Source organism: Pempheris klunzingeri, chromosome 7 (assembly GCF_042242105.1).
Source record: "Pempheris klunzingeri isolate RE-2024b chromosome 7, fPemKlu1.hap1, whole genome shotgun sequence".
In the NCBI taxonomy this organism is placed as follows: Eukaryota; Metazoa; Chordata; class Actinopteri; order Acropomatiformes; family Pempheridae; genus Pempheris; species Pempheris klunzingeri.
Genome location: NC_092018.1, coordinates 28,244,081 through 28,266,949, shown reverse-complemented (window position 1 = coordinate 28,266,949; position 22,869 = coordinate 28,244,081). Strand labels below are relative to the sequence as shown.

At 44.7% G+C, this 22,869-nt stretch overlaps 2 protein-coding genes across 2 annotated transcripts; one reads left to right on the top strand and one right to left on the bottom strand.

The window, feature by feature from the left end:
* The first annotated feature begins 6,972 nt into the window (after positions 1-6,972).
* On the top strand, positions 6,973-19,547 carry aebp1b (AE binding protein 1b). Its single transcript, XM_070833047.1, has 22 exons — positions 6,973-7,658; positions 8,700-8,873; positions 8,978-9,040; positions 9,973-10,323; positions 11,538-11,612; positions 12,122-12,187; positions 12,485-12,568; positions 14,185-14,256; positions 14,354-14,463; positions 14,895-15,034; positions 15,119-15,203; positions 15,303-15,447; positions 15,549-15,637; positions 15,916-16,039; positions 16,286-16,482; positions 16,638-16,814; positions 17,076-17,239; positions 17,367-17,779; positions 17,912-18,051; positions 18,182-18,281; positions 18,406-18,572; positions 18,654-19,547. Exons 1-22 carry the CDS (start codon positions 7,409-7,411, stop codon positions 19,032-19,034), a joined length of 3,567 nt encoding a protein of 1,188 aa, XP_070689148.1. The 5' UTR covers positions 6,973-7,408; the 3' UTR covers positions 19,035-19,547.
* On the bottom strand, positions 19,366-22,836 carry pold2 (polymerase (DNA directed), delta 2, regulatory subunit). Its single transcript, XM_070833048.1, has 11 exons — positions 22,701-22,836; positions 22,325-22,552; positions 22,121-22,242; positions 21,894-22,017; positions 21,671-21,785; positions 21,389-21,587; positions 21,218-21,298; positions 20,411-20,568; positions 20,178-20,305; positions 19,989-20,090; positions 19,366-19,894 (listed from the first exon to the last, which is right to left on the bottom strand). The coding sequence occupies exons 2-11, from the start codon at positions 22,548-22,550 to the stop codon at positions 19,734-19,736; spliced, it is 1,416 nt and encodes a 471-aa protein (XP_070689149.1). The 5' UTR covers positions 22,551-22,552; positions 22,701-22,836; the 3' UTR covers positions 19,366-19,733.
* Positions 22,837-22,869: the final 33 nt, after the last annotated feature.

The following is a 22,869-nucleotide window of genomic DNA, read 5'->3' as shown; positions in this document are numbered from 1 at the left end:
GTGGAGAGCAGCAGGTTACAGACTCTTTTGAGTGGGGAGCAGAAATTGTTTGTGGACACTGTTCTCAGATATCTTACACAGTGGACTTTTGGTCTGATCACTTATCGTTCTCTGTGTGAGCGAAATATACGGCTCCTGACAAAATGTACAAGAATGGACACTCAAGTCAGTCCAGATGTGTGGAGGTAAAGCCAACTGTTGGTGTACTCGTGGTGTCTGTTGCCAGGGGTCTGATAGACTAGGTCCAGAGCTCCCACTTTAATACGGGGGAATATATTTTGAATAATTTAAAAAATGAACTATTTTACTCTTTTCTGAAGGGACAGCTGTCATAACTTCACAGTTATGTATGAAAGCACTTCAAAACTTTGTTGAACTGATGGCTGAGTGGCAGTGAGAGGGATTTTTAACGCTGTTGAATTCCACCAGAACGTCTGAAAATCAAAACTTTTCACGGTTAAAGCAGAGGAGACACTTCATAACAGAGTCGGTGTGCTTGGCTTGGCCCCGGCTAAAGTCGAAGGTTTCGTATGAGCTTTCTCTACATTCCGTTATAAAGCATGTGATTGTAATTTCTTTTGACCAGTTCAAAATTTATTCCAGTGTGTGTGTGAGTGTGTGTGTGTGTGTGTGAAATGAATGAGCTGATACTGATGAAGGGTTACTCTCCTAGGAGGTGTATGGTACAGTATGCAATCCCAGCTCTCACTCAATGATAATCAAAACGATAGTGCTGTGTGACGATAGAAATCGTTCCTAACTTCAGGGTTTGTGCGCTTGTGCAAGCGAGTGTGTGTGTGTGTGTGTGTGTGTGTGTGTGTGTGTGTGTGTCACATATGACAGGAACTGACTACAGATGGGGTGCTTTCCTCTGCACACAATAAGCCAGCTTTACTAAGTACTTGATCCATCAAGCTGCAAAGACGGCTCTTTTGTCATTTTAGAAATGGTACATAACATTCCCGAGGACGAGATGTATCCTGATAGAACACATCCTTTGGTTTGCTTTTTTAAAAACCACGTCGGTTCTGGACACGGCTGGTTTCAGCGGCTCTGTGGCCTGGAAATGGGTAGAGCTCCTCAGCAAAGCTGGTTCCTGCTTTGTGCTAATGTGAAACCGTCTCCCATCGGTGTAGTCTCAATCTGTAGCATGTTCAGGTAGCACTAGTACTGTAGCATCCTATAGCCTCCTCCTCTTCGTAAAGCCTGTTGATGTCATGTCTCAGTTACAGTCTGTAGTGTCAATGAGTGCGCAAACTGTTACTACTATAGCACATTTATTTCGTATTCGCATTAAGTCTCCTTCAGTAGACACACATTTAGGTGGCGCAGCGCATGTTTTGGAGAGATGTGGGATAGGCTTGACGTGTCATTGAGCTCAACGTTGTCTTCTAAGAAGGTAACAGTAAAAAACGGTGCCTACATCCAGAGGAGCCATGTGGGGTAGAGTGCTGGTTGGTCCTTGCTTCCTTTTTTTTATTCTATTTTTTTTTTATTTGAGCCACTGTGCCACAGTGGACTTCCTCCATTCATGTAACACAGTACACAGAGTCGATGTGATCCCCCTAAAACACGTGGGCCTAATGGAGATTTATATTAAAATACACAGGCATGTACATTTTCTCTTTCGACACCTACTCAGATAGTCGCGCTTTGCCATCTCCGTTCTCCGCCACATGACTTCAAAAGTGAGCTGATATAGTTTAGCCTGTTGTTTGCGTGTGCTTTGCCTGAACAAGGAAATTTGCACTGTTGTAGATATTTGATAGTATGTGTGACGTATGCAAGAGGAAATGGGCCATCTTCAATAGCCATAACGTTCATCATCGCCCACCTCATGACCCAGGCTTCGTGGAGTCAGATTCCCCTCCTTGCTAGAAAAGAAAAATTGCACCACGGCTTTGATCTCACATTTAGTTTTATTAAATTTTAAACTGAGGAGCAGTACAGCGTATGTAAATCAGGAAGTTTGTATATAGAGAATTAATGATTGTAACTGTATGATTGTCTGTAGGGCATTATACTGAAACACATTGCTTACCTCAAGACTTGAGACAAATCTCTCCTTTCTCTCTCCTGATGTTTGTTTGGCCTCTGAGTCAGACTCCATCTTTTTATGTTTCCTTGTACCTAGGCCTTCTCTCATCCCAATTTGGACATGTTATATAATGTATATTCAACACCTGAAGCACTACGTAATAGTAAACTAACACAAAAGCTGGTCAATGTTATGTGTATTCTATTTAAAGACACATTTAGACACTATATAGGCCCACACACGCTCTGATGCACATCTGCAGATTTAAAAAAATCCTTTTTAAAACTACCTATAATTGGCTCATGTTTACCATGTTTGAAATAAGCTGGTTTTATCGTGGCTTCAGTGATAGTACAGTATACTTTTGCTGTGTTTTAAGTGTTTGATGTCCAGAAAACACTCAGAAACAATGCAGTCTTTACAGCTACAGTCACAAACAAACAGTTCAATATATGATTGTAAAGATATAGGCTTGATTAGCAGTCATAATACGGTGTATGCTTTGACCTTGGTATATATTCAGTATCCAAACAAGGCCTGATTTATCCTCTCACATTACCAAAAGTTATATTTTCAGCAGTTATTATGCGTTGATCATCGTTTGGAATCTCCTCAGTTGTGAAACCAGAACCAAGAGGGAAAAACAAAAAGAAAAACAAAAAAAACGGGTTCTTGCAGGATGTAGGATGCTCTGAGAGGTGTGGTGTGAAGTTCTGCTTCCTACAGCAGAAGCAGTTTGGCAAATACAATCACTTCTCTCAAGATCCTGCGCTTTATATGAAGGTGTTTTACTGTTGCAGTCGTCGTCATGTCCCTCAGAGCATTTTATGACTGTACCTTGATTGTAGAAGCCCTATTTTATACTGAGAGTTATTTCAGAATACAGTATGTGCTGTTGTACATTAAATGTATTGTATGGAGAAAGCTAAATAAATGCTGTTTAAAAACAAAACGCGTTTTCTCTGGAATCACTGAACCCTTTTAATTGAATCCAATGAAAACAATTGCGCTTGCGTGTGCTGTGAGTACATCAACACTCAGTAACCAAGCTTTTTTGTGTACATTTCTGAGCACACAAAAAAAGTGTAGGAATTACTATGAAGTTTGGAGAGGGCACAGAGGTTTGGTGTGTGGGAGGCCCTCAGCCTTTTTGTTGCTATTCTGCACTTCAGCCACTAGAGTGCACACTTTGTTATGGTCACAACTAACCGAGCCAAAGCTATGAGAGCATATTACGATCCTCAGGTGGGACGTAGTCCAGTTTTTTTATTTTTTTAAATGAAGTACTACAAAATATCCTTGTGTACACAAATCATTTCCAACTATTTTGTCAGTGTTTAGCTTTCACTGCCAGTTTACTCCTGTGAAATTTAAATCTGATCCTTATTTATTCTCCCTTTGGTTGTTTAGTTTTGAGTGAAGTTCCTCTGGTGCTTCATCACTGGGGCGGCGCACCAGATATTGGCAGGCTGTGTAGACACCCTTGAACGTCTCAGCCACAGTCCAAGGCTTCTCAGTCTGTGCTTTGTCTCTCATCAGGGGAACAAATTACCGTAGACGTCACTGAAGCCCTATTAAACACGATTTGAATGAACAAATATGTTTCCCCCGTGTTGCCATAATACAGGCGAGACGCGGTACAATGTTAAAATATTTGAAGCCGATCAGAGAGTCCGGATTTTGGTTGTGGGTCAATAAAGTTGAGATGCCTCCGAAGGATTCCTGGTGCTGCGTGCTTCTACATCTGTGCTTAATCAGACTCGTGGCCCCTGTCCCACATTGCCAGATGACTATGCTGTGGTGGACCTGCTGAATCACAGCTCTCACAGGATGGAAAAATATTTCAGCCAACCTTATATCACTGATCTCAGTTGAAAATCACAGCTCCATGTGCCATTTTTCATATCTGCTAATAGTTTACTGTGCTGCCTGTGCTCATATTAGCAGTTTCTCCAATGTGCATGTGATTTCAGTGGAGAGCAAAGGACAAATACAGGACCACTTCAATTACCTAAATCACTCAGGAGCCTGTGAAAGGGTTAATAATCTAATACACAGGCTTCAGTGGTGTGTCACATACCCTCCTGGACTGTTTAGGTGTCCACATGCACAGTGAGCACGGAAGAGAAAAGAGCAGCATGGAGTTTTAAAAATCTGTTTCCATTTGTACCTAGTGAGCCTGCTGGATTACAGGATTTTTCTTTCACTCTTACTCTTTCTCTCTCTCCAGCCTTCCCTCCCCCAACCCTCTTCCTCTCCCCCTGTCTCTGATGTCATTGTTTCCTGCCCAATAGATGCTGACTCTCAGTTCAAGGCTGTGTGCGCGGACCCCAGACTTAATGTGCACTGCTCTGATTATGTTCACCTACAGGAATTAACAGTCAAATAAAAGTTATGTCAGGTCCATTAAAACCCAAGTCTGTAAAGTGTGCTGTCGTCTATACTGCAATTAAACTCTCTGTAACTGTGGCCAGTGTAATGGTCCTATGAAAGTCAACTAAAGTCTTAAGTGTTTATGGTCACATTACTCTGGAGCTTCCCCCCCATCTTCTATACGATGGCACGAGACGTTTTCAGAGCCATTATTTATGTGTCAGTGGCAGCAGCAAAATGTGAAAACCCCAAATTCAAAATTAGATTAGATTAAAAGTAACTGAATCAGCAAAATGTAATTAAAAGAGAAATATATAAGTACTCGTCATGTGAAGGAATGTGTACATTTAATGCATAAGTATGTAGTTTTGCCACTTTGTACTTCTACTCCTGTACAGTCAGAGAGGTATTATACTTTTTTAAACTCTACTACATATATATACAACCTACATATGATCAAAATATGATGCAGTAACAGATTTAAATACCTACCAGTCAATAACATATTCAAGATTAGCTTAATCTGGACAAAGTACGACAGTAAAATGCTACTAACACGTGCATGTGGAATAATAATCCAGTATAATATACCATTACTCTGCATTGAGTAATGTTGACACACATGCAGTAATGGGATATTTTTACACTGAGGTGTTGGTACTTCTTCCACCACTGTGTGTTTTATTATTATTATTACTGGGGCGTTAAACCAAGAATTAATAGATAAAAATAAAAACACACTCATCTCTTAAAAGTCACGCTTTAATGTAGCTGGTCAAAGTGGAGCTAATGTGTGCTATATTTGCTATAGTAGCTGTCAAGTAAATGAAGTGGAGTAAAGTATGAATGGCTTAGAATTGAAATAGTACAAGTACATCTTTCTTATCAGGGAGTAGCTGCTCTGGCCTTTCTTCACGCCCATTAATGATTAAAATGATTCACATATTGTTATCCAGACTTTGATTTGGCCTTTATTACTTCATGCATTTCTCTGTGCACATTTCTGTCTGTATTCTGTAATAGTTTTCGGTGAAAGAAGAAGAAAAAGCATTTTCCAGCTAGCTCCCCCGTGGGTGTCCGTATCGTTGCCAGCTGAGAGGCCTCAGCTTGACCTTACTGTAGTCTGAATTATCTGCTGCATTCTTTGCACCCTTAGTCATATCCTCCATTGAAATGATTGTGCATTGCAATACAATTTTGTTAAAATAAAATCTTCCACAGTCTTTTTATCTTATAATGAAACTCTGTGTTTTACCGTCCTCACAATCTGGGACAGTACGAGCTGAATTATTTGTGCAGGTGTGTGTATGTTTGCATGCACTTTAGTGCTTTTTGTGTCTCTCTTGTCTGAAAACTTGCTCTGTGTTGAGCCCATTCAGAGCAAATCACTCTTGTGTCTGTGCCTGAGCAGATTCAATAGGACTTCAGCAGGCTGTACAGTGTTTTGATTACACTGCTTCCTTCTACCAACATGCATTTCTGGATGATAGACCTCCTCTCATGGAAGAGTGAAGGTGACGATGGAGGTTTTTGGAAAACTGGGGCAAAAACTTGAGCTGAGGTCATCGCCTTTGGTAGGAATGTCTGCACAAGCGGGGTAATGTGACGCCCCTTTTCCTCTGACATTACCTTCTCCTTCCTTTAATTGTGATCTTTATAATGGTGTTTAAAATTCAAAATGAGCACAATGTGATTTTATTCACATTCAAAACTGTTCTTTTCCATCTTACATATTCACCTGGAGGTAGATTTCAGGCCCTCTGGCATGTTCCTCACTGAAAATAAGCAGCTCATGATTCCCAAGGAGGACTAGAAGATGTATCTGGGTGAGACTGGTGGCAAAATATACTACACGTCCAGCCTTTTAAAGCCCTGACAGACTCTTCAAACAGTGGACAGAGGAGGAAGAGGACATGGATGGGGGGATGGCAAAGAAAACACCAAATCTTTAAAGGTTATATTTCTGTCATCTGCTCAAACAATTCTCCCGTCCTGTGTGTGTGTGTGTGTGTGTGTGTGTGTGTGTGTGTGCTCCTCCATGGCCCCCTTGCCCACCATAACTTCTTCTCCAGAAAGGAGAAAGCGAGCTACGCAACACACTGAGGAAAGAATGACAGAGCGTCACCGAGACGAGATGGAAAGCAAAGATCCCAACCAAAACAAGTACGGGACCGAAAAAGAATTTATGTTCTTCTCCTGCTTGTTTTCATTTGCTTTGAATTCCTCTCTCTAATGATTAGTGGTGTTTGGTTCTGTTAACACACACAAAATCCCTATCCTCCCCCGTTTGAACCCTTTCTCCTCCTCCTCCTCCTCCTCTTGTTGTGGAATTCAGTGTCCAAGGAGTCACTCCTCTCTTGTGCTGTTCTGCAAAGTGACGAGTCTGCAGGGCGCACAAGTTCTCTGCCGAGGAATTCGACAGGAGCTGCAGACCAAAAAGGAGCTGGCTGCTTTCTCTAATTCAGGAGGTGCAAGCCCTGTAGTCTGAGGCCTCACCTGTCCTCCCTCATGGCCCCCCCCACCCCCACCCCCTCCACGTCTCCGGTCTGAGCCCTGCACCTGTTGTGACTCGTCAGCCAGGTGAAGGGGATCCTCTGGCCTTGTGCTGTTGTTTCAGCTGACCATATAGCTGCGAGGCAATTAGGAAGCCAGTCTATTCATTTAACTGGATTGCTGCTTTGCGCTGTATCCCTCTCTCACTCTGTCTCACTATATAACCCACCTCCCTTCCCTCCCTGTCTATCCCTACCCCCTCCCACTCCATCTCTGTCTAGCCCAGTCTGAGCCTGCTTGACACTGTGGCTGTGGGTAAGAGTGGAGCTGAAGAAACTTCCCAGCTGGAGCAAAAGTGCGTGCACTGCAGGGACACGAGGGGAAGGAAGGGTGAAAAGTAATTCTTCTGGTGGAGAGGCGAAATTGGACCGAGAGTTTGACGGCCGGGGGAAGAAAAGTACAAAGTCCAAACCAAAGGATCCCGCAGTTAGAAGAGCAGCAGGTATGAGAAGCCAGACTGTGGTTGTGTCTGTGGCTCTGCTGGCCCTGTGCTGCCTGCTGATCCCCAGAGGAGGGGACAGTGCTGGGGGGATAGTTTCTCTCCAGCAGACTGAAGGGGGGAGGCAGGCAGGAGACCAGCTGGGACACGAGTCCCTGGATGACCCAGAAAGTGAGCAAGGACTTGCAGTGGACCCACACCCAGTGGGAAGCAGCAACAAGGACGAGGCGGACGCAGAGGAGGCTACGCAGGCAGGTGAGTGGAGGAAATTCTACTGTAAACCATAAAAGTACAGATATGTGACCCAGACATGACATGTGAACTGTTCATGTATGGTCTGAGCTCTAATAAAACATGGAGGAACGAACAGAGACAGACACACACAACCATCCAGTGTCTGACAGCTCCAGCAGGCGTGAGGAAGTCCAGGTGCTCACGTGTGCACTACTGCTTCTCCACGGCAAATACAAATAAACAGGGGGAGGCTGATTTCTTTTGGCTCACACTTGACAAGAGAAGAAGATACCAAGTCAAGCATCTTGCAGGCAGATTTTTATGACACCGTCTTTTTCCACTGCCTCTGCTGCTGTAACCCTGCGCAAGCACTGCTGACTCGGGTGCACAGTCACGCTGGTAGAGCGGATGTGAAGAAACGTTTCTGGAGCTTTCTAACTGAGCCCCAAATGCAATACGTCAGTCCACACCAGCTATTAATGAGCCTCACTGATGGGTTTATGCTTGGTGGTGAGATGCTGCTGAGGTGATAGTGATGTATTTATTGGGCAACTGGATGGATTTTGCGCCATTAAAACTAAATTGTGGCTAATGGAGCACAACCAATGGAAAGAGAGGGTGAGGTGTTTTCCGTGAAAGTGCCTCAGCACTTCAGACAACCTCAGAAGGAAATACTGATGGACCTCAAGCCGCTCGACCTCAACCACTGTAATGCATCTGGCTGTGTGGATTTTCCCCAGCAGCTTTGCAATTTGACATTGTAGGAAAGAAATAATTGCATAATTTATCTGTCACAAGAAGAAGAATTACAAAAGCTCTGATTTTAACTTCTGTACTTCACTGATCGATAATTTGGCATCTGATTAGTATTTTGCTGCTGCTGAGATCAGTCGATATCACTTGAACAATGTAGTAACAAGTTGAGGAGATTGTTTGGACTGGTTATGGATGGTTATGATCATTTCTGCATGAATGTTGTGCTGAACATGTGTGCTATGTGCTTTATTTCATTTGAAGTCAACTATGTGACTTAGGTGTATGTGAAATCCCTCGTCCTTCCAGGTGTCTTGAGGAGGGTGAGGAGGGCACCAGACGAGGGCAAAAAGAAGAAGAAGGACAAGAAGAAGAACAAAGAGCCCAAGGACCCCAATGCCACCAAGAAGCCCAAAACCGACAAGAAGGGAAAGAAGAAGGACAAGCAGACAACAACCACGACTCTACCGCCAACCACGACAGGTGAGGACAGATCAGGGCAGATCAGGGCAGAGAGCCACGTTTGTACTCGACTCACTTGGACTTGAATGAATGTTGTTGACCTTGTGTCTGTCTGCTGCCTCCAGCCATCCCAACTGAACCCCCCACTGAACCTGAGCCATACACTGACTACCCCTATCCTGATGGCGGTGAGTGACACACACTTGGGGACTGTAGAGAAGCGAACGGGGAGGGGACGGGGGAGGAATCACACATCTCAGTTTTTGGATCTAATTAAACTAAAAACTACAGAAGGCAAAGCTTGAAGAATTTAAGGGGGAACTCCACCCATTTTAAACATCAAAGCCTGTTAATAGGTCTTGGGGAGTATTATGGCGTATGTGGAAAAAAAAACCTTGTATAAAGCCGTTCATGGCTCTAAAGTCGGATTAATTGCCTCAAGTGATGTCACTTGAGGTTAAAGCTGAACACTATGAAAATAAAAGCAAGTTAGAGAGACGTGAGCTTATCAGATCTTTGAAGCTGCCGCCTCATAGCATAGCCCAGTGGATTCCTGACCAAACTGCATTGTGGGTAATGTAGGCACGAGGTTTTGATGAAGAACACGTGGACGTCTCTGCTTTTGCTGCACTGAATTTGACCCCTTTTTTTTTCAAAATGCAAATCCAACAACGATGAAGGATGTACTCTGCTAAATCTATGGAGTACTGTTTTAAGATGATGTAATGTAATTTAAATCTTTATGTATTTATGGAATAACGTGAATTCATCAATGTTAATTATTATTAATTAGTCATTAATTTTCAAAAACAGTGTGCAAATTAGATATAAATATGTTTATGTCCTTAAAATGACTTTATATGACACATTTAGCTTTTTCCTAAACCTTTTTCTAATTTTTTGTCATTCCTGCTTCCTTCAGTCTGCTTCCAGTAATAGTTACTCTATCGTGCTTCCAAGAAAGTGTTAGTTGCTAGTAGTTCTGCATATGTAGGTTACATTCCCTTTTAAAAAGACAAGCAGTGTAAAATAAAAGTATCTATAAACACAAACTTGGGAACCATACCAGATATTTCAGCCTAAACATCTGAGCCTGCCTGTCCATGTGTTTCTCTGTCAGATTACTGGAAACCAGACGATGACTACTGGGAAGCTGAGCCCACACCATCCAAGCCTCTGCCAGAGACTACCATCACAGATCTTCCGTACGATGACTGGAAGCCGGAGGAGGAAGACCCCACTGCTCCAGTAACAGATGCCTACGATGACTACTGGAAACCAGAAGAGACAGAGGTGTCCACTCCAGCGCCTGACGCCTACGAAGACTACTGGACACCAGACGAGAAAGAGCCATACGATCCCGTGACTGATAACTATGACAGCTACTGGAAAGAGGTGGACCCGACATCCTCTGCCCCAGAGGTTGATGGGAAGGCTGGGACAGATGACAGTGATTACTGGGACGCCACATGTATGTCTGACTCACCGTTTCTCCCTGCTTTGTTTTGACTGATTGACTGTTTGTGGGGTGAATAAGATGAGATGAAACTACAATGATCCTTTTATTGATGCAGTGACCAATGGGATTCATTACAATAACAAAGAAAACATTTTTAGTGATTGAACTGAGTGAACTTTATTTATTCACATAAGATAAGGAAGATGTGACCACATGTGTCAGGCTGAGACAATTCACAGAAAAGTGCTATATTGTTTGTATCATCCAACTTAAAATGGATAGTTCTGTCAACTGATATATTTTTCTTTAGATAACCTTAAAGTTAAGTTAAAAGTAGACAAATTTAGACACTTGTGGAGACAAGTTTACTTAAACTAAAAAAGATAAAGATGGCTTTCTGGAGACTTTCAGCACAGACACAGTGCATGCTGGGTAGCACACAATAAGTCAACGTTTCTAAACAAGTTGATTTGATGTGGTCATTGAATGCTTAGTTGGATATTCACTCAATGTAGTGGTTCAAACACGGCTCCACAACTAAAGAACACAAACGAACAGAGCTTTTCTCACTTTGTAATGAACCTCGGCTGAAGACTTTAAGTCATCATGATTCGCTTAATGTTGCTGAAGCAAGACATTAGTTATGTTTGTTGCCACAGCTGAGAGTTTGAGTTCATCACTAATTTGATATTCAGAATATATATTGGCATTTTCACAGTGAAAAGACGTGTTTTGTGTGTCTGTGGCAAACAGGCATGGACATCCATTGGCTCATATTTAATACAGTATTTTCCTAATTGAGCCCCCTGATAATCACGAGACATCGTTCTACCTTTTTCAAGTAAAGCTGAATAACTAACGCCTGGTATCGTTATCCCTTAGGATCTAATTTACAGATGTTGTGCTGAAAGCTTTTATGATTGTTGCTATCTCTTCCAGCTTCCATCCACCTGAAGTGAGCAGCGACTGAACTAGTTTTTCCACAGGATCAGATGCTGGAAACAGTGTGTCGTGTGGCTCTGTGACACTGACACATTCTCATTACTCTGTGTTTCCAGCATACTGTAGCGTACCCCTGCTCCTCCAGCGTTTCCACTGATTCACTCTTTCGTCCTGCCTTTTCTGTTTCTCCCTCCTGTTTCAGTCTGCATTTTGACACTTAATAATAATCCCTCCGTTTGACCTTGTACATTCTTAAAATGATGTTTTATTTCCCACTCCCGCAGTCGAGGTGCCAGATAATTTTCCGTTCCCCGATGGCAAAGAGGTCAGCCCTGAAATCACAGTAGAAACTCTACCAGGTAACTGCTGCCACTCAAACATGCTGCAAATTCAGTTAACATCAAACAACACGTCAGATTCTCAGTCAGGCGCTTCACTCATGAGGAACCTCTGTAGACCTGCGGTGCAGATGAAAAAAAAACCCTGAGCACTTCAACACATGGGAATAACTTTATAGTGAGTCTGTGAGCTAACCTGCCCTCCTTTTCAAAAAGGCGTAGGCGGGTTTGCTTGGTTCCACAGAGTCAACAAAACTTCCTTCAGTTTGGTTGTGGAGTTAAGAAAAAAGCCTCAAAAGTCATCAGGTCCCACCTCTGTTTAATTCTTGGAAATGTAAATTAAAGATTTAACAGCCTAATTGCACAGTAGGCGTCGCAGTGGCATCCAAATAAAGAGCAGTTGTTGTGTTTGAGTAAATCAGGGCTGTACTAACCTGTAAAACTTAAACTGTGTAATGTCATGAATGGGCCTTTGAGTGACTGAGTGAGTTGTCTGACTTCGATGTTTTGCTTTTTTTTTTTTTACACAGAGGAGCCCACAGCCACACCTCCCTATGAGGGGACGTGGTATGATGACTATGATGAATATGGAATGAGTATGTACACACACACACACACACACACACACACACACACAAGTGACACATATCCATACACAAATGTTATATATTAGATTTATTGGTTAAGCTGCAGCAAGACTCCCTGCCAACAAATCCGACAGCAAGGAAAAGGGATAATCAGGATAAACTGATCCTTTGTGACCTTTTCACTGTTTATTGTTCTTAATAGTTTGCAAAAGCCCAGACAGACATGCAATAACAGCGCCGCACATGGGGCTCGTGTATTTATAGGTAGTTCTATAAAATTTTCCTTGATTTTCTGACTTTCCACAGGAAGGAAAGAGGACCAGACGGACGAAAAGTGGATGGAGAAGGAAAGAGAGAGAGCAGCGAAAGAAAGAGAGAGGGAGGAGAGAGGTAAGAAAACCCAGATGTGGATCTTTTTTTTTTTCTTACATAACTTCACTCTGCACAATCATGTCAGACTACATACGAACCTGCGGTTGCCAAAGCAAAGAACATGGCCTGTGACCCAAGTTCAAAAGTACTGACAGATAACAGCTCTACAGTGTTCACTCCCTGGGATCACATTTCAGTAAGATAATACAGATGTTATTTCCCATCTCGCTAATGTCAGCAGGCCTTTGGTACTTGCTTCAACTTGCACAACACGGACATGAGTTCATCCTGCCAAAACCAAATGGGGATTATACCAAAAATAAAGGTCAGAAATGTTGTGAGCAAAGCAAAGAGAGCGTGACATCCACTGTGAATCATCCACAGGCAGCGGATTTCTAACGAATGATAAAGTAAAGTGACAACAAGGGAGAATTTGCAGGCAGATGATGTTGTAATGTAGGACTCTAAAGTATTCACCTCACATCCAGCTCCTCTGGCACACGTGTTTGCTGTGTGTAGTGAGGTTAGCTGGTGGTTGAGGCGGGCCTGGATGATGGACGATGATATATACCACTGTCAGGGCTGGTGTCAATAGGGCACTTCCTGCGTGGACGGTTCACTGCTATCTGGGTTTAAGGTGAAAAGCATTTTCAGCTCGCTTTGGGTACAAGTTCAGAGGTTTATAGAGGCTTATAGTGCTCATCTTTAAAACCGCAGCACAAAAGCAGATGTGCGTCTGCACCTACACGCATCACAGTGTGTTAGCGGATGAATGTGTGAATGTGTGTACGGTAAGTGAGCTTGCAACATGTTTCACATTCCCACTGTCAGTAAAGTCCCTTTCACACATGCACTGCAACCCTGAACTTGTCCAGACATCTAGACATCACCTGGAGGATCCAGATGTGAGAATGCAGACGTTCGAATCAAACAGGCTTTACCCTCCCAGCTCCCTGATACAAAGTCTGTGCAATGTCAGACTGAGACTCATTGTGCCATGTCCTGCCTCCTGCATGCGACACACCTCATGTAAACCACACAAAGTATTTGTGACGGTAGCCAGTAGGTAGCCTGACACACATATGTGTGAAAAAGGGCGACTCTGGACAATATCCAAACCTGATTCTCTGGATGTTTTCCACATTTATAGCAGCCATACTACCAGTGGTGGGCAACGTACTGAAAAGCTATACTCAAGTAAACCATTACCATAAAAAGAGTATTTGTTCCTTTAAAAGATAGTTCTTTACATCATGTGCGTTACTTGTAAGTTGTTGCTACGCACTGCTGCATATTACCAGCAATCAACTCCAGTATGTCTATGTCAGTGTGTCAGAATATGAAGAGTGATGATGATATTCAGGATCCAGTTGCTCTCTTCAATAGTAAACTCTCTGGGTCAGGATGATCTGAGTTTGATCAGAACACACTTGGACTGAGAGGGAAATCACAACATCTGGGTTGTTTTTTCACTCCAGCCCTCCACGTCCCCTTGGGGATTTTTGGCATATAAAATTTGCCAAATAATGATGAGTTCCTTGATCATTTCTGGGCAGAGAGAAACAGAAAAAAAAAATTCAGCCAAGACAGTGCAATTTATTTGGCATCAAGACTGTTTTTCTGACCTCTGCCAGAGAGAGCGCAGAAGCTGAAGGAGGCAGAGGAGCGGGCCAAGAACAGGCCACGTGTCTTCAAGGAGCCAAAGAGTAAGTCCGTCCAAATCTGGAAAACACTGTGCGACCTTTGCTAATACAATCAACACATCATTGCATATTCTCTGCTGTGTGTCCGTGTACGTGGCAGAGTGTCCTCCCCTCGGGATGGAGTCCCATAGGATCGAGTCAGACCAGCTTTCAGCCTCGTCCATGTCTCAGTACAGATTTGCACCTCAGAGGGCTCGCCTCAACATGCAGGTACGCGGCAATCAGAGCGGGACTGCTGGGGTCTGAAAGCTTCCACACACTACAGCTATCACTTACATGCTGCCAGGCCGTGGAATAATAACCACCTACCAGATACATGTTGGAAAATACTGTTATTGCTGAGTCTGTCACTTCCATTAGCTGCTTTGGTTTATGTCAGCCAACCTTTATAGTCTATGAATCTTTTTAGCAGCTAAGTAATTAAATCAGCTGATAAATCTTATAAATATGTCTTGCTGCTGCTGATGTTTCATCCAAAGGCCCCTTTAATGCAATAAACTACAAGTCAACGTGGCATCTGTGATGTGTATGAATTAAATGACATGCATGCTTTGAATTTGTGCACAAGTAAACGTGTGTGCTCGAAATGTCCGTGAGTCTAAGGACCCAGAGACGTGTGTCATGGTCTCCGTGGTTCCCAGGGCTCCGATGATGAAGATGACATGAGAGGTGGAGCGTGGTGTGCGAACACAGAGGACAGGGTCCACTGGCTGGAGATAGATGCTCGCAGGGAGACAGAGTTCACAGGAGTCATAACACAAGGACGAGACTCCTTGAACGAGTAAGACATAAACACAGAGAAGAATGCACTGCAGTTTCCATATCGGATTTCAACATGTTGCTCTCTTGCGTTGTCTTGTTTCAGGAGTGACTACGTGTCGTCCTACTTCCTGGCTTTCAGCAATGACAGCAGAGAATGGACCACCATCCATGACGGATACGCCGACTGGGTGAGTTCTCCTACGATGATACCGCTTCTTTGAGCACCCAGTGTGATGTCTCCCTCCTCTTTCCCTGACTCTCCCTCTTTTTTTTTTTTCCTCCACCAGTTGTTCTTTGGAAACAACGATAAGGACACTCCGGTGATGAACCAGCTGGCAGAGCCCGTGCTGGCCCGCTACATCCGAATCATCCCTCAGAGCTGGAACGGCTCTCTATGTATGAGGCTGGAGGTGCTGGGCTGCCCGCTGCCTGGTGAGAGCCAAACACACTTACACACACACACACACACACACACACACACACACACACACGTACAAAATAGATGATACATGTTGTTCATCTTTGTTTCACAGACCCTGCTGATGTCCAGTACAGGCTAAATGAAGTGACGCCGGTAGATTACTTGGAGTTCAAACATCACAGCTACTCAGAGATGGCTGCAGTGAGTATCTGCATCATACTGCATGTCTGACTGCTGACTGACTGAATTCCACTGAAATCCTCAGTTATTTCCCCAAAGACTAAAACAAAATAATTTCCCTGGAACAATTAAATACTTGAAACAGTATTATACTGTTCCACACAGATGCAATGTTCATCACGAACAGCCCACACAGCTTTCATTGATGCTTTCATTTGAACATCAGCTGCTTCATACATAACAATAATGATATACAATATCATTTCCACGCTGAATGTCCCTTCCTCTCGTGTTTTCAGCTCATGAAGTCCGTGAACGACGAGTGTCCCAACATCACCAACATCTACAGCCTGGGCCGCAGCTCCAAGGGGCTGGAGATCATGGCCATGGTCATCTCAGGCAACCCCACAGAGCACGAAATAGGTGGGGAAGCAGAACTGAAACAGGCAGACAGAACTGTTTATGTTGCATTGTTTTGTCATTATACATTATCAACACCAAGATATAATCCTAAAAGCATGTTTCAATAGCTGAAATTAAGACCTGAGGACTGCTGGGCCTCGGTGGCACCACCAGTGATTCCTGTAAATCCTGATAAACAGCGGGTGGAAGTCAGCGGATTACGGTGAAGGGACTAACATCTACAGTCTTGTGCGGTTGTCTCCGCAGGTGAGCCAGAGTTTCGCTTCACAGCAGGTCTCCACGGAAATGAGGCAGTGGGTCGGGAGCTGATCCTGCTTCTTATGCAGTACCTTTGCAAAGAGTACAAAGACAGAAACCCCAGAGCCCAGCGACTGGTGGAGGGAATACGCATCCACCTGGTGCCCTCGCTCAACCCTGACGGACATGAGAAAGCTTTTGAAGCGGTCAGTCATTGTCATCATTAAAAATCATGCGTTCCTGCTTAACTGACAAACAAAAAAAAGATGAAAACAAAGTGGAAATGCAGGCGCACTACGCTGCGTTAGTGGTCTGGCTCCACTCGGCTCCGTTTGTGGCTTATTCAAATTCTCCCCCGCAGGGATCAGAGCTGAGTGGATGGACCACAGGACACTTCACTGAGGACGGCTTTGACATCTTCCAGAACTTCCCCGACCTGAACAGCATCCTGTGGGATGCCGAAGATAAGGGCATGGTGCCCAAACTCACCCCTAATCACCACGTCCCCATACCAGAGAACATGGAGACCAACAGCTCGGTAAGGACTGTTGGGTATTAGAACAGACTAACCACTGATGCTGAGGAGGGTTGTTGTAAAGCAACAGCTAACTGATGAAATTATATTCCAAATATGCTTCTCCTCTTGCTTCTTAAATTGCCATTTCCTCACGCAAAAGTGGTCTTTTTCACTATACAAGTGATGCACTCTTTTTGGTTGTGGCCTACTCAGGAGGGTAACTGTGCCTGCACGGGTTTTCACTCTATCTGAGTGATGCTGATCTTCCTGTCTTCGTTCCAGATTGCTGTGGAAACCAGGGCCATAATCTCCTGGATGAAAAGATATCCATTTGTGTTGGGTGCGAACTTCCAGGGCGGAGAGTCCATTGTGGCCTATCCTTATGACAGCTTACGGCTCAACAAGCCGGCCGTGAGCCAGAAGCCCCACAGCCGCAAGAAGAGACAGTACGGCTCCTCCTCTCCTCTCCTCTCCTCTCCTCTCCTCTCCTTTCCTCTCCTCTCCTCTCCTCACACACACATGTATTTCCTCAACTCTCACTTACACTCCTGGTAACTAAAATCGTTTTTACAGGTATGACGAACAAACTTTTGATGTGACAGAGTGGGGAAGGGGCTACCACGAGGAGCCAGAGGAAGACTGGAGAGGAAGGGGCTACGCTGAACCAGAGGAGGAGTGGAGGGGCCACGGCTATGACCATGGTTACAACCATGGCTACGAGCACCCCGGCTACGACCACAACCAAGGTTATGGCCACAGAGAGGAGGAGGAGGATGACAGGGGAAGAAACGCCGGCTACCAGTACACTGAGGCCGAGGAGGAGCCTCGGGTGGTTGCAGACGAGTCCCTCTTCAGGTGGCTGGCGGTCTCCTACGCCTCCACACACCTGACCATGACACACAGCTACCGCGGCTCCTGCCACGGAGACATGACCGCCGGGGGGCACGGCCTCATCAACCGGGCCAAATGGAAGCCAATCACAGGAAGTAAGTAGAGGCCTGCAGGTTTGTCATTTGTTCTGCAGGTATTTTGACTTTCTACATGTATTTATAGCACAGCCTAGTGGACAGTGTGTGCAGTGCAGGCTCTGAGGTTACTGTGTGTTTGTGTTCCTCTAGGTATGAATGATTTCAGCTACCTGCACACCAACTGTTTTGAGCTGTCCATATTCCTGGGATGTGATAAATTCCCTCATAAGAGTGAGTTGGCGTATGAGTGGGAGAAGAACAGAGAAGCAATGCTCACGTTCATGGAGCAGGTCAGACACACACACACACACACACACACACACACACTAAAGGTCTTGAGCATGCCTTAAATGGTACTCCATCATCGTAACAAGAAAATGTGCAACCTGTTATGTTCTCGTCTCTCCTCCCTCTTTCTAGGTGCACCGTGGCATCAGGGGCATTGTCAAGGATCAGCAAGGGAACGCCATTGCAAATGCCACTGTGTCTGTAGAAGGGATAAACCATGATGTCACTACAGGTATGGTGAAAGTCTTCCTCTCTTGCCCTTTTTGAGTCTCATGTGATTTTTCTCAGGTGTTTTGAAGCACCACATAGCACCCTGTGCTTTAAACACAATGTCTGTCCTCACAATGTTATTGCAGCACCAACAGGGGACTACTGGCGGCTGCTTAACCCCGGGGAGTACCGTGTGACGGCTCGAGCTGAGGGCTTCTCCCCGGTGACCAAACTGTGTGTGGTGGGTTACCAGTCAGGAGCAACCGCCTGCAGCTTCAACCTGGCTAAATCCAACTGGGACCGCATTAAACAGGTAAGGCATTGGACTAACCACAGCCATAACACCTGTTTTTATCTGGTACCTAATGAGGGGACTTTCTTAACTTCTCTGCAGATCATGGCCCTCCATGGCAACAAGCCAATTCGACTCAGCTATAGCAACAACAGAGTGCATTATCCTGCAGTTGCTAACGGCAATAGGCGCGTGGTTGGCGGCAACAACGGGTATTCACAGAATTCACAAGTCAGCGCTGAGAGGCAGAGGAGGCTCAGGATAGCTCGCCTCCGTCGCCTCCGGCAACAGAGGTTAATGAGGTTAAGATCGATGACGACGACGACGTTACCCCCGACAACAACCACAATTCCCACAACACCAGAGACCACCACATCCTGGTATGACTCGTGGCTCATAGGGGAGGGCCAGTCCTCGACGCCTGGCGGTTTCACAGACTCCATCCTAGATTATAACTATGAGTACAAGATTGATGACTATTAAACAAAACATAGGGTCACGATCCAGTAAACAGGCAAACCTCCTCTCCTATGTGTAGATCTCATTGCCATGTTGTACTCTGAGCAGGTTGATAAAGACACGAGGAATGCTGTCTTTGTGCGACATGTAAGCAATGTACAGAATATTAACTATATTAATTGTATAGTGTATCTAATACTATAAATGCCTCTTCACAGAAACTGACTCTGTTAATTAACTATACTTCAGCCTGACCGATCACACTGCATTTTTCTGACTTGTTATCCAGTCTATTTTATGAATGCTCTTCGCTTCATGAAAAAAGGTGTTTATTGTGGATGCACATTAACAAAAGTTGAACTATTTACACGGTCTTCATCAATGGCAGAACTATGTTTTACAGTCACTAAAACATTAAAAAGCATTTGTTCAAAGTTGGTAACAGAGTCAGAGGAGGGAAAGAGTCTTCTGTCGTGTTTCCTCAGACACAGCTGGGGTAGAAGAGCTATTTTTCAAATAAAGGCTTGTTAATACACAGTGCTCGTCTTGTCTCCTTTTTTTTGGCCGCCTTTATGACCACTGATTAACAGCATGTCATTGACCCTGAGGATTCAGGACAGCGTCAGTGCAGCAAGGTCTGTAATTCTTGACCCAAAGTTGATGACTGAATACGCGTCGATAGAGTCCGAGAGGTGTCAGTACGTTGAGTGTGAGTGTGGACCCTCAGTGGCTGACGTTCATCTCACTTTCCTCGTCGTCGTCAGCAGAGAAGGCCGAGAAGCTGACTGGCTCACATTCAAGAGTGCGTAAATTGACCAAGCATGCCGTTTGGGTGCTGCTGAACTCCGGAACAGTAACCAAAAGGACTTCCTGGCCATCAGGACCTGGCAGGAAGACAAGAAGAAATATGTTTGCTATAAATTGAATATTAGAGCCTAAAGAAAGACCATGGTGTTCATGTACACGTCACACACTGACCTTTGATGAGCTTTGACTCCAAGGTTGGAGCGTTGCCACTGAAGTATATGTGGGGACACTCTTCCATGATGAAAGGGTCTTTTTGGTAAAATGGGTAACAACCTGGCACAAAATGTGAGACAGTGTGAATAATTTCAACCGAAATCAGCCAGACGCTTCATGTTTTATTCTCTAAATTGTCCCACTAACCTAGAGTATCTGGTGCTGTAGGGGCCAGGTGTCGGAGTAGCAGCGTCTCCTCCAGTATTTCCAGGTGACTGTCCATGCTGCTGTACTTCTGAATGTCGCTGACATTCTGGCCTGATGTGCCCAGAAACCTTTAAGGGAAACACAAACAAACATACTTAAACATCTGCATGCTTTTTGGGGATTCAAGGCGGCTAAATGCAAAGACGGAAGACGGGGACTGTGTATGCGCTCACCTCACTCCATCAAAGTCAGCTACGTATGGATTGGAGACAAGCTGCAGTGTGGGGTACACCGAGGACAGGGGGAACATACAGCGGTGGAGAGGCTGCTGTGGGAGGGTGTAGTTGGTGGGGTCATTCTGGCCCGGCATGACATCCACTGGAACAGAGGTCTAGAGAGGCAGGAGGCAGTGACACAGTGACTCTCAAATCAACCCTTCTTTGGTCACGGGAACTTTAAGCATAATGCAGAAATTCATTTGGGTATATGGAATTATTCAGTCAATCATTTGTTTCCATTGAGTCAATTCATCTATAAAATGTCAGAAAACAGTGAAAAATGACTCCAGAGTTCTACGTGATGTGTCTAGTTTCTTTCTTTTATCTAACCGTCCCAATTCCAAAAGTTCTTATAAAATAGAGAGAAAAAGGAAATACTCACATATTCAGAATGAAAAAATACATTTAAACCCCCCCCCTCACAACCACCAGGGATTTCTTACTTGATAAATAACTTATGAATTATTGTAATTGTTTTTTTTTTTTTCTACCAACTCATCGATTAATCAACCATTTCAACACCGACTCATTTTACGTCACCCTGGACATGATCAGCAGATAAATGCTGTAATAAGAGAGTGTGAAATGGATAAAGCCCTCTATAACTCTATATATGTGTGTGTGTCTCTCTCTCTCAGCCAGTAATACTGACAAAATAGCCACCACTGTTTAAACAATAAAGCAAACATCGAGTCACAGAATATAATGTCATATTGCACAAAACTTAAAAAAGTACATGCACAGAGGTGGAGGCAGACTCACCACCAGCTGAAGCAGCAGCTCATCCAGCAGACGCATGGCCTCCACGCTGCCAGCCTGAGTCTTCTTGGTGAGGTACTTGGGCTTGACACAAGACAAGAGTAAAACAGTTAGCGTCTGCTTCTTTTCTGAAAGACTAAAACTGGTAGGAGATATTCACTAATCAGCAGTCACCTTGGTTGAGGCGTCTTTGTCCTGGGTGCTTTGGTTCAGGAGGTTTCCAGCCAATAGGACCCTGGAAATTGTGGCGGCCCCACTCTGCTCCCCCTGGTCACCAAGCTGACCGGTTACCATGTCAACGAGCAACTGTAGGCCCAGCATGCTGTCGGCATGACTATTGCCAAGACCGAGTCCTGAGGCCAGGAGCACAAACCTGGATGACAACAGCCATTAGAATATATTGTCACAAAATCACTGGGATTTAAGCAGTATGTGTGTGTGTGTGTGTGTGTTTACCTGTCAGAACTGAGTGCAGGTCTGGGTTTCTGTGGAGGGAGATCAGCCGTGCAAAAGTCCTCGACTGTGAACTTCCCATCATTCCTTTCTGCTCCATATATAGCAATAACACTACCTGAAAGAGGAGAGATGCCACGACACGGGGAGGCTATAATACTGTGATCATTTAGTGATGAGACAGTGACATCCTGCAGAGTGTCTTGACCTGGAGAAAAGTCCTGACCTGTGACACACTTGTCTCGGTCGATTTTGCCCTCCAGTTTGATCCTTTGCAGCTCATCCTCCAGAATCAGCTCGTCTGTCTCACTGATGAACTTGGCTCGTGCAGGCTGGGGCAGCAGGTTGTGCTGAAGTAGACGGGAAAACAAGAGACGTGATACATGACACACCTGCCGTCAGCAGGTTTCCTTTCGTCTGGGATGTGGAGGTGAATTTAGCATGTCTGCTGACCTCATCGCTAATCTCTCGCAGAATAGATGGCTGCAACTCCATACGCTTGAACAAGGTTCCCACGATGCAACACTGCTCCCCTGTCTGGAGATCACACAGCTTCCTGATGAGCGCATCTGACCCTGGCAGAGACACAGAAAGACATTAGAGAACACATGGAAGTATAACTGAGTCTCTTCAGAGTGCCAGGTGTGCTGAGCTTACCCCACTTCTGCTGGGCTCTCTCTGACAGCAAGGGCCTCATCTGCATAAGCCGTGTTGCGTAAATGTGAGCATACTGACGATTAAAGTTCCGCTCCCCGACTTTGTAGCGCTCGGAGCAGGGGCTGTAGGCCAGCGACGTCCTCTCAAACACCGGGCCCTGGTCCTCGGAGGTGGGCTGTCGGAGCAGAGAGGAGCTCTCTTTCTGGGCGCTCAGGTCGGAGAACATGACTGTCGTGAAGCAGGAGAGCAGAGGAGTCACAGGTGTTACAGGTGTTGAGGCTAACTCACCTCTATGACAGCTAGTAATGATGTCTGATGATGACGTTTGTTTTTCTTTTTTAGAAAATTGCTCATGTGAAAGATTTAACAGCCTTACCTTAGAAGATGGGACACTCAAGCTTCAGCTGCTACCCGCCTAAAATCAAACAGTGGGTTATATTTCTGATTTTATTCCTTGTCCGCGAGGAAGAGAAACAGTTCCCGCGAAATCACTCGCATAACATCGCTCGTTGACGGAAGCGTAGTCTCGCGAGAAACTGCACAGC

Bases quoted from the DNA above. Each gene is read 5' to 3' on its own strand.
- aebp1b (XM_070833047.1), top strand. From the start codon at position 7,409: ATGAGAAGCCAGACTGTGGTTGTGTCTGTGGCTCTGCTGGCCCTGTGC. The intron at 10,324-11,537 runs GTATGTCTGACT...CCACTCCCGCAG, and splicing joins TGATTACTGGGACGCCACAT to TCGAGGTGCCAGATAATTTT. The intron at 16,483-16,637 runs GTCAGTCATTGT...TCTCCCCCGCAG, and splicing joins ATGAGAAAGCTTTTGAAGCG to GGATCAGAGCTGAGTGGATG.
- pold2 (XM_070833048.1), bottom strand. From the start codon at position 22,550: ATGTTCTCCGACCTGAGCGCCCAGAAAGAGAGCTCCTCTCTGCTCCGA. The intron at 22,243-22,324 runs GTAAGCTCAGCA...TGTCTCTGCCAG, and splicing joins GAGAGCCCAGCAGAAGTGGG to GGTCAGATGCGCTCATCAGG. The intron at 21,786-21,893 runs GTCAGGACTTTT...CTCCTCTTTCAG, and splicing joins CCGAGACAAGTGTGTCACAG to GTAGTGTTATTGCTATATAT.